This window comes from Penaeus chinensis, chromosome 11, assembly GCF_019202785.1.
Source record: "Penaeus chinensis breed Huanghai No. 1 chromosome 11, ASM1920278v2, whole genome shotgun sequence".
Classification (NCBI taxonomy): Eukaryota; Metazoa; Arthropoda; class Malacostraca; order Decapoda; family Penaeidae; genus Penaeus; species Penaeus chinensis.
Genome location: NC_061829.1, coordinates 28,621,192 through 28,633,691, shown reverse-complemented (window position 1 = coordinate 28,633,691; position 12,500 = coordinate 28,621,192). Strand labels below are relative to the sequence as shown.

Genomic DNA, 12,500 nt, shown 5'->3' with positions numbered 1-12,500 from the left:
GTGTGTGTGTGTGTATGTGTGTGCGTGTGCGTGTATGTGTGTGCGTGCGTGTGTGTGTTTCTTTGTGTGTGTGTGTGGTTGTGCGTGCATCCTTATGTCTACACACACACACACATACATACACACACACACACACACACACACACACACACACACATATATATATATATATATATATATATATATATATATATGAACACACACACACACACACACACACACATACACATACACACACACACACACATATACAAATATATATGAACACATACACACACACACACACACATACACACACACACACACACACACACACACACACACACATATATATATGAACACACACACACACACACACACACACACACACACACACACACACACACACACACACACACACATACATACACACACACACACATATATATATGAAAACACACACACACACACACACACATGGAGTATTCATTTATGTGTGTATATATATATCTGCTTGTAACACTGTACACCCAAAAACACATAGTCATATAGGATTATATACGTTTGTACATCTTTTCAGATCATGAATACTTAATTGTTGAACATTTTTTCATCATGTTGTAGATGGCGCTGCAGGGGCCGACACGCCAATTGCCGGAGGTGGTGGTACTTCCAAGGCTGTTCGAAATGACGGTATTGACTTGCCCGACGGCGCCGGCTGTTAAGGATGTTCGACAAAACGTTTGGCTCTCCTACTATCACCTGAACCAGAGAGCAAATGCGCTAGCCAGGTACAGTTCTCTTCGAAATCTTTTATCCTTCCATCTCTTTCTCTTTCTTTCGTTTTGTTTACCTTACCCCGTCTCTTTTTCTCTCTCGTTTTGTTTATTTACCCACCCCCCTCTCTCTGTCTCTCTCTCTCTCTATGTCTCTCTCTCTCTCTCTCTCTCTCTCTCTTTCTCTCTTTCACTCGCTCACTCACGCACACGCACACACACATACACATACATGCATATATATATATATATATATATATATATATATATATATATATATATATATATATATATATATATATATATCCCGCATAGCTGGGCCCTTACACTTACAATTTTTCTGATACCAAACCATTTATCTCGTGTAGCCTGGTTACAGTTCATATGCCACCGACAAACTTAAACTACGATCACGATCATGACACATATGGTTACAATTCTGATATGTCATCCAGAGACTGTACACCAACAACCATTGGTGAATTAGTTTTTTTTCCAACATATGCTACCGATTGCAGATATTTGGGATCCTCTGTTTGGCAATTACGTGATGCCACCTCTCATTAGACTGGCAAGTAAATAATTTTGGGCCCATATTGGTTTGATGTAATGCTATCAACATGCCGTCAACATGGTGAAGTTTGCTAAATTAGTTACGAAACCTATGACAAAACTTACCCAATTCAGTTACAACTGACCACCCAGAACTATCAGTAGGCCTAATGGACACGCTGAATTCATATTTTGTTAACATCTATTAAAATTATATATTTTATGTTCTTACCGTGTAAATCTAGATTGGCACGTTTTTCACAAAATACTATTGCTACTATAACTGGAATATTATATTTTCTGAATTATCCATAGGCATAATCAAAGTAAACCAAGTTTGGATATATGTACACGCTACGTTGTGAATTTTAATTCAGACCTTATGAAATTCTTAGGCGTTTCCGCTTTCATTTCATTCACAATTAGGGAAGAATACACTCTCTTGAAAGTATGTAAATCCATTTGATTTTTTTACCCTGTTCATTGATTTGGTAGCATTTTGTTACGTTATCCATTGGTATGTAATGTAGGTTCTCAAAGTTCTTTTGTCGTGATCTATAAGATCAACCGTCAATCCTTGGTACGAAATTTTTAGCTGCCACCACCAGGTTAATTTGTCTAGGAACGTAAGTTTGTAAAGTGAGAGGTACGTAGAAGAGTGTAAGTAAATTTAAAGAAAGCAAGTGTAAGTGTACAGAAGGTACCAAGGTTCGAGGGTCAACACTGCCGGTTAGCGTGGTTATGCCCGACTTATAGTATTTAAAGTTGATCATCAAATTACTTTAATTCTTAAAGAGGGGAGACATAATGGAGTCTTAAAAACACTATTTGAAAAACAAAATCACAAGAATTTATTAAAAATCGAGAATCACCATCCTCCAGTACCCCAAAATAAGCGGGAGTAGTAAAAATGCAAATGCTCTGAACATTAAAAGGTCAAAAACACTGAACCTCATTAAAAAGAGTATTAAAAGTAACAAAAATCTATCTCACCGCCTCTTAGTTCGTTATTCTTGCGACCATAGGTCAGCGCCCCACGGCTAAAAGATGCCCTTCCCCGTTCTTTTCTTTCTTTGTTGGATTTATTGGCAATGAACCAGCGGCATGTGGCCAATATTAAGCCAATGGATCCTATTTATTCTATCGGTCTATATAAGGTCATACAGTTTTGTCTCCCTTAGAAAAGTTATTTATTCGTCATCTGATAAGAGATTTGATGTTGTTAAATCTTTATTGTTTATTATGAAGTATTTTTTTATGCTTTGTCTTTGGTTATTATAAATCTGACATGCTGTTAAGATGTGGTCTATTGTCATGTTGGAGTTGCATGTCTGGCATTGTGTAGGGTATTTCTTTTTTCTGCAGGGAGTGAGGTGTGTAAATCTTGCAACGTTGACCCCAAGGCGGGCCAACACCACCTCCCCCCTTTTTTCTTTCCTGTAGGATGTGTCCCACGGTTCGATGTTTAGTATGACTTTATTTGTCAGTTGGAGCTTGGTCCACTCACTGGTCCACAGGAGATGTATTTTTGCTTTTATAAGAGACACAAAACAACTGTCCAGATAATCAGTTGACCCGGCTAATTTGTCAGCCTGTTCATTGCCATGGATACCAGAGTGGCCTGGTACCCATATTAGCTTGATTGATTTGTTGGCACCATGTAGCTTCCGAATGATATTACCCAGCAATTCATTTTTAGTGGTTTCTAAGGATTTAATAGCTTTAAGTGAACGTAATGAATCGGAAAAAATAACTATTCTACCATGGGTCGTCGATAGTGCAAAACTTATAGCTTTATCAATGGCAAAAAGTTCGGCAAGAAAGATCGATGTATGATTCGGCAGTCGAAACTTCAATTGACATTCAGTCGACCATACACCCGCACCCACAACCTCATTTGTCTTGGAGCTGTCGGTATATATATGAAAAAAGATAGATGTTTAATAAGGATTTCTCTGAACCGCTGGCGTACCTCCACCTCCAGCGCCATGGCCTTGGTTGATGGAAGCCAGGCTTCCATGATTGAAAAGTTGGGGGTTTCCCATGGCACTGTATTTGACTGGACCAGGGTATCGATAGTAGAGAAATCTATACCGATTTTCTCGACGAGGTCGACAAAGTCATTGGGATGGCTCGGGTATCGAGTCACCTTAGCGGCACAGGTCAGGGCTAATTGGCCACGTATGAGTCGGTGAGGAGGTACTCCTGACTATTCCCCAAGACGCTCGATTCGAGTGCACTTCAGGGCTCCAAGACACACACGTAAACAAGCATTCTGCACATCATCCAATCCTTTCAAAGTCGAGTTTGATGCTGAGCCATAAACGATTGACCCACAATCTACTTTAGACCTAATCAGGGTTTTCTTTGTCATTAGCAAAGACTTTCTATCAGCTCCCCATTTATTACCAGAAATGCACTTTAATAAATTTAGTGCTTTTTGACATTTATTATTTAACTGACCAATGTGGGTTTTTCAAATTAAGTCTACAATCAAAGAGTAGACCAAGAAATCTAGCAGAATTTTAAATGGGTATTGGGTGGTTATCTAAAGTTAGTCTGATGTTTGGTATATTTCTATGTGTAAAAATTACCCCAATACTCTTTCTTGTGAATAACTCAAAACCCCACTGGAGGCCCCAGTTAGGAATCATATCCAGTGGCAGTTGGATGCGATTTGCCGAGAACTCTGCATTATTGCTGGAATGCCATATTGCTGCACAATCATCGGCGTACAGTGAGTATTTAATATTCCGAGGGGGAGCTGGTAGGATGTCATTAATCATACATAGAAATAATGTTGGTGACAAGACAATTACTTGTGGGACCCCGTTTGCCTGGACAAAAATGTCCAAAAAGTAACATTGCGAGAAAAAAAGTTTGACAGAAAGTTTTGTCAGAAATGAAATTTTGAATAAAACATAGCAAGTTTCCATGTAATCCAAAAGCATAAAGTTTTCTGAGTTGGCCATATCGCCATGTCATGTCGTAGGCTTTTTCTATATCTAAAAATACTGAAATCAAAAAATCTTTTTTGGCAATTGCCTCTTGAATATGACTGTCCAACTTTACTAGTTGATCGAGAGATTGGCGTCCCTTCCAGAAACCGCACTGCTCGTCAACTAGTAAATTACCGGTATTTAAAAAATGCAATAGCCTACTGTTAACAATTCGTTCCATGACCTTGCATACGCAACTTGTCGTCAACGCAATTGGGCGGTAGAAGATGGCAGATCTGGGATTACCCTCTCCTTTCAATACTGGAATGATGTGGGCTAAGTGCCATGAGTTTGGAAAAGTGTGGCTTTTCCAAATTTCGTTGTACACTTCTAGCAACTTAATCATGGCATCATGATTAAGATGCTTTAACATCTCATATTGAATCTTATCGGGCCTAGGGATGTTCCTCTCAGCTCAGCCACTTCCTTGATGATTAGGAATGCGAGTTGGCAATTGTCTGAGCTGCTAGTATAAGAGAACTGCCTGGCGAGTTCATTAGCAATGTCTCTAGGTGAATCGAAATTGGTTCCCTCGTGAATGATGTTTTTAATTTTACAAGATGTTTTATTCTTATTCATTTTATTGACAGTGGACCAAACCTCTGATATTTTTGTATTACAATTTATTGTAAAGACAAAGCCTTGCCAGGAGTCTCTTCTTGCTTGTCTAATTATTCTACGAGCCCTAGCTCTTGCTTGTTTATAATTGCAAAAGTTCACATTAGTGATGTTATTTTTGAAAAGCCTGTAGGCCTTATTGCGTCGGCACAGCGCCCTGCGGCAATCTGGTGTCTACCATGGAACTCTATGCTTAATGCTATCTGTCGAAGTTTTGGGAATGGATAGCATTGCTGCATCTAAAATCAAATTCTGAATATTGTTTACTTTATCATCAATGGTTTCTCCACGTTCAAGCTTGACGCTCCTTGTGAAGGCGACCCAGTCTGCTCTGTTTACGTTAAATTTAGATGCTGAAGGCGTTCTTGATCACCTTCAGTGATCGCTTCCCAACGAGTCGTCAATGGTGTGCCACAGGCACTTGGCTGCTATTGATGAAGAGACCAGTAATATGTGATATTATCGTCCACCCGCGTCGGACTACCATTGTTTAGAATGAACAGATCAGAATGATTAATCAACTTAACTAATTGCTCACCTCTACCATTCGCCCGCAGGGAACCTCATAATGTATGATGACCATTAAAATCACCTAGAATTTCCTCAGCGAAACGATCTCGTCAGAGACGAGGTGTATTAATTGCATTTCTTGAAGAACTATAATATCAGGAGCATAGGATGCTAATAATAGGAGCTAATAATCTGAGGTCATTTACTTTAGGTCTAAGACTTCAACTGTTCCATTGTATAATGGTTAACGCGAAGATTATGTTTTATAGGATTTAGAAGTGCCTTGCCCTCTCATGTATGCTAATATTTCAGTCTCGTTTTCAAGCTGCGGCACTCGGCAGAGCCAGATTGATGGTGACCTCCACAATTAGCACACTTGAGAGTGTTCTTAGTACATACAGCAGTGTCATGATCTCCAGCACATTTACCACAAGTAAATTTACTATTATCTTTATCATTGTATTGCATCGATTGCACCGTATAGGTTTTTGAATGTAGGTTTTTGAAGGACACGCTCGTATCCAACTGTGACATACTCAGGAATTTTACTTGAAGCAGAAGTAAAAAAGCACAATCCGTTTTTTGTTCGCACCTTCCCGTCTTTCTTGGTCATGTAGATCACGTCCACTACGCTTTGGTCCTTCATATTTTCACTCTTTAAGAGACCAGTTAACCCTTAACTACTGTTAATCAACCTAACAGCAATAGCTAAGAGAAGAGTGTGGCATTTTCCGTCCTCTACCCCCCACCCCCCAGTGGAAGCCTGGTTGCGTACTCCAGTACCAAAAGGGATCGAGTTATGTGGAAGACACCTCATTACCGCCGAACTTGCCTAGTGCGAAGGACGGTAATTCGATGCCCATCCCCCAGGCGAATATGGGAGCCCACAAGGGTACTCCGATAGGCTCAAGGAAGTCACATGAATAGATGAAGAGAATTCAGTATAAAGAAAAAGTGCGCCCAAAGGACGCCCCAGACTACTGGGCCTCCCTACCCAGGGGTCAATGCCCGTAAAGGCTACCCTAGTGTAGGAGAGTGCTGTGCGTCTTCTGCTATTACAGTGCCCTTTGACGTAGTGATGAACTAGTAATGGTGGAGTCGGTAGGGTATGATGTCCTAGTCGGTAGATGATAGATACCATAAATGACAGGATAATTGTTTATATGATAGCATATACAGATGTACATAATATGTTGTTTAATTATCTTGCCTTGAATACATCACATATGGCATACTTTAGTAAGATTGCTTTGGATTGTGACCACACAGTAAAAAGAAACAAAATGTAAAGCAGGCCAAATTTTCATTATATTCTGTAATGAAAAAAACTATATTGTGAAAGTTGCTAACGACATGGAACGCTTATTGAGAGGAAATAACAGCGAAGATTTTGAGTTTACATCAGAGGTATTTGATATAACCAAAGGATTCATGAAAACAAGTATCTTCTTGATAGCGGTTCTCGCGACAGCTCTGCACTAAACTCATGCCCTCAAGCTTCATGGCCCGTTGCCACTACTGATGTCCCATTGCAAGTTAAGGTCCTAGTGACCAGTAACTTCCCTACTGTTGTCCTTTTGCATCCTTGTTGATGTCTTATTGCAGCCTTTTCAGTGTCCAGTTTTGGGTCATTGACAATGTTTTGGAGCCCTATTCTGCTTACTGTCTATTCATGTATATCGTCGCCTTCTGCTTAGCCTCTCTGCCGTCTACTTTTCAGTGTTCCTGGCCCAGCCCTTAATCGTCCTAGACACACTTGTCTAAAAAAAAAAAAGTGAAATGTGACTGGGGGACCATTTTCCGAGACACTGGGCTTGATATTGTACTCTTTCAAGTAGGGCCAAGGAAAACTACAGGCACACACACACACACACACACACACACACACACACACACACACACACACACACACATATATATATATATATATATATATTACACATATGTATTATATATATATATATATATATACACATATACATATATATGTATACACATACATTTATATAAATATTTATATCTATGTAACTTTCTGTCTATCTATCTATTTATCAACCTGTCTATATATATATATGTCCATATATATCCATATATATGTATATAAGTATATAGTTATATACACATACACATACACACACACACTCACAAACACATACACGCATATATATATATATATATATATATATATATATATATATATATATATATATATTATATTATATTATATATATGTATATATATGTATATATATATGTGTGTATGTGTATGACTGCCACGATGGTTCAGTGGTTAGAGCATTGGACTCCGACCCCCTTGGTCCCGAGTTCAATTCCACGCCGCGACAATCGTAAAAATGCCGGCGCTCTGACTGCTCGCTCGAGAAAACGACATATCGCCTTGAGAAGTCAAAGGAAGGTGTCGTAGGGGAAGTCACCGCCGTGGCACAAGTGTTAGCGCGCCGAACTGCGGTTGATTAGGAAGGGCATCCAATCAGGGAAGGGTGACACTCCCATATAACCTCTTAATAGTGAATTGAGAGATGCCTATGTCTGTAGTGGAACTAATATGTGTATATTTATATGTATATATATATGTGTGTGTTAGTATATATGATATATATGTCCATATATATGTATATATTTTTGTATATATATGCATATATATTGACATGTATATATATATATATGTATATGTATATATATGTATATATATCTATATTTGTATATATGTGTATGTGTGTGTTATTGTTGGTATGCATATCTACTGATATATATGTAAATATGAATGTATTTATGGATATATGTATATATGTATATAAGTATATGTATATATAACTGCCGCGATGGTCCGGGGGATAGAGCACTTGACTCCGACCCTCGTGGTCCCGAGTTCAATTCCCTATATATACACATGTGTATACATATCTGTATATATGTGTGTCTGTGTTATTGTTGGTATACATACATCCAGATATATATGTATATATATCATCATCATCATTTGGGAGCTAACGCCGGCAGGGGCGTATAGCCGCATCCACCCTTTGCTTCCACCTACGAGGGTCCCTCATGGCCATATGTACACCGGCGCAAAGATCTGTTAAAAAGGCATCAAGACAAGATTCCAAAGCACAAGATAGCGTCCAAGTTTCACTACCATATTGTCAAACTGGCAGTATCAGGGCCTTGAAAACACATAGCTTGGTACTTCTGCACAGGTATCGGCATCTCCAAATACTCTTGTTGAGAGATTTCATGACTTCTGCTGCCAGGCCAATACGTCTACTGACTTCCTGGTCTGACAGGCCAGAGTCGTGAACTGCACTACCGAGGTATATAAAACTCTCTATGACTGATGTTTTTACTGCAAGCACGTACTGACTGCATAGGGTCTCCTAGTAGGCCCCCAAAATCCTGGATCTTGGTCTTGGTCCAGGAGACCTCTAGACCCAGGGGCTTCGCTTCATTGCTAAATGCACTAGGGTTTCCAGAGATTCAGATAGAATGGCAACTTCATCAGCAAAGTCAAGGTCTGTAACTTTGATATTGTCCAGAGTTGCTCCACAGTGACTTTCCCGTTCCAGAGAGGGATGACTACACCCCTCAGCAGGGGGAATGGTACCAGTCTGCCAGATGGCAGACAGGACTGCATGCAAGCCCCTTGCCCTAGGTTCTCCACCAGCCTTTAACAATTCAGCTGGGATGCAACAGCTACCTGCTGCTTTACCACTCTTCAGCTTGGAGATCGCCTCCCTGATTTCAGTCAGGGAGGGTAGATCCTCGCTGATGGGTAGGTCTGGCAGAGGAATCTCAACATTTCCCGCATCCATGTTAACTGTTTGTGGCCTGATACAACTGCTCAAAATACTCGGCCCAATGCACACGCACCCCATCAAGATGTGAGATTATCTGCCTCTGGGGAGGCAAGGCCTGCGTCCCCAGAGCCACACATTAACCCCAGGGGGCACAGGGGCAGGAGTTAGTGCGAAGCCAGGGCGTATCCACACGCCGGTGGGCCATGACTCCGTACCGTGAGGGCCTCCTGCTGCTCCAAGAACCTCTACAATTCAGCCTAGGACTGCAAGGTACCTAGTTTCCATGGGGGGCCACGAAGAGGCACTGCAGAAGTCTTGATGATGGAGAGGCTATGAGCTGGCAGGGGAGTGTTATGCATAGCTGTTCCCTTTTCGCACCAGGCTAGCCAGCAGTGGCAGCTGAAACCGATAAGGTATGCAAAGCGCTTAACACTATCTAAGCTACCATACCATCGCTTCACATCACCCCCGAGCATGAAGCACCCACCCATAAGGATATGTATATATATATGTATGTGTATATATATATATATATATATATATATATATATATGTATGTTTCGTTATCATCATTTATTTTGTATTCCTCGTACTATATAGTAGTATTTTATGAAGTAGAGAACCGTTCTCTCACGCTATCCCTCTTTTTAACAGATGTTTGCTTCGGCGTCTGAGAGGGACTGCGGTGTCCAATCCCGATGGCGATCGTATCGTGGCCATCTGTATGGCACCGACGTCACATCTGGTTACTTGTCTGCTAGCAATACATAAGGTAATTAGAATATATTTTTGTGTAGTCTTAATTGAATTGTAAATTCACAAAAACGAAATACCATGAATCAAAAAATAATCAACAAAGACTCGCACGCAAGCATATGCATATATATATATATATATATATATATATATATATATATATATATACATATATATATATATGAGTATATATGAGTGTGTGTATATATATACACATATATATGAGTATATATATATATATATATATATATATATATATATATATGTGAGTATATATATATGAGTATATATATGTTTGTGTGTGTGATTATAGATATATATAAAGTCTTTATATATTTTTTTTTTTTATATGTAAATCTGTATATATATATATATATATATATATATATATATATATATATATATATTTATATATGTAAGTCTGTATATATATTTTTTTATATATGAAAGTCTGTATATATATGTTTTTATATATGTAAGTCTGTATATATATATTTTTTATGTATGTAAGTCTGCATATATATATATATATATATATATATATTTATATATGTAAGTCTGTATATATATATATGTGTGTGTGTGTGTGTGTGTATGTATGTATGTATGTATGTATTTGTATATGCGTGTATTTCTCTCTCTTTCTCTCCAGATACATATATATGCACACACTCACACACACACACACACACACACACACACACACACACACACACAGACACACACACACACACACACACACACACACACACACACACACACACACACACAAACACACACATATATATGTATGTATGACTGCTGCGATGGTCCAGTGGTTAGAGCACTAGACTCTGACCCTCGTGGTCCCGAGTTCAATTCCGTAAAAATGCCTGCGCTCTGACTGCTGGCTTGAGCCCGAGAACACGACATATCGCCTTGAGAAGTCAAATGCAGGTGTCATAGGGGAAGTCGCCGCCGTGGCCCAAGTGTCATCGCGCCGAACCGCGGTTGAATGGATGGCTGTTAAAAAATGTAATTATATGTATATATATATATGTAAGTATATATATATATTATATATATATATATGTAGGTATATTTATATATATATGTAGGTATATATATATATATATATATATATATATATATATATATATATATATATATATATATATATATATACGGACCCAGTCGCTCTGTGGGAATCTATTGGCGAACGCCCGAGGGCAAGGCAGAATTTCATCTCACTGGAGGCATTGGAGGCCAGAGAAGTGTGTTGCATGATTCGGCTGAATTTCAATGAGGACTTGCGCTGCCACTGCTTAGAAGGGACAAGAAACAGTTCATCAGGAGCCCAGCTAAAGGCCATTACTTAGTAATTGACCTTTGCCCTGCCTACCAAGCCCTGAGAAAACTGAACTCTAAGCCCTCCTCACAGATGACTGAAATCCGCTGAGTGGATGGACAGATAATCTTAGATCATGTTGGGGTTCATGAACGTTGGGCAGAATATTTTGAGCAGCTGTCAAAGCTGACGCTCCAGCAGTAAGTGGTAATTCAATAACTGTGCCAGACCCACCAGTCAGCGAGGAACCTCCTACCCTAACTGAAATTAGGGAAGAGATCTCTAAAGTGAAGGGTGGTTAAGCTGCTGGCATATATAATATCCCTGTTGAACTACGAAAGGCTGGGGTGAGCCTATGGAACGGGGCTTACATACAGTCTTGATTGCCACCAGGCAGTCTGGTTCCATTCCCCCTGACCTGTTGAGGGGCGTGGTCATCCCTCTATGGAAGGGGAAAGGGGACCGATGGGACTGTGGCAATTGCCGTGGCTTAACACTGCTCATTTTATACCAGACAATGTTTTCGCCTACATCCTTCTGAAAAGGATCCGTGACCACCTACTAAGGCACCAGAAACTGAAGCAGACTGGATTCACTCGTAGCAAGTGCACAGTAGACTGTATCCTAGCGCTTCGAGCCGTTGTGGTATGCCGTCGTGAACTCGGTAGTAGCTGCTTCCAGCCTACATCGATCTCAAGAAAACGTTTGACTCAGCCCATCACTAGCTAACAGGATTGGCAATAGTAAACTTTCTTTACACAGGGCCACGTCTCTCTGTATCTTCATTATCACTGACGGAAAAGTTATTATACTATATATCGCTGGGATGAGCAAGAGTAGAAATTACACCATTGCTGTGGGGTATTATTTCACTAGCTTAAGCATCAGAATTGGCACTCATTTTTAAATTGAAATTATAGATCTAATTCATCACCCTGGGTCCTTGAATTTGCAGGATCGAATGTTGTATGGTTGTTAATTTCAGTGAGCCTGGTGGTATGCTGGCATCAGAAGATATTGGTACCATTCAATTTCATTGATAAAGATGTTGGAACCCTTCATCTTTCGTGGATTCTGCATAACAACATTCCGCTTGTCGCCGGCTTTTTTATGTTGTGAACATGACAATGTTCAAACAATGGGCGACTGTGAAGGATGTTGACAGCTTC

The 12,500-nt window shown here is 39.7% G+C and overlaps 1 protein-coding gene across 2 annotated transcripts in view; it reads left to right on the top strand.

Moving 5' to 3' along the window:
* The window catches only part of LOC125030609 (mycosubtilin synthase subunit C-like), an 85,656-nt gene that overhangs the window by 7,131 nt on the left and 66,025 nt on the right, over positions 1–12,500 (top strand). For both annotated transcript variants that reach the window (XM_047620758.1, XM_047620757.1), the window contains exons 3-4: positions 604–770; positions 9,903–10,020. In XM_047620758.1, the coding sequence (XP_047476714.1) occupies positions 604–770; positions 9,903–10,020 (285 nt within the window). The remainder of the gene's footprint in view (positions 1–603; positions 771–9,902; positions 10,021–12,500) is intronic.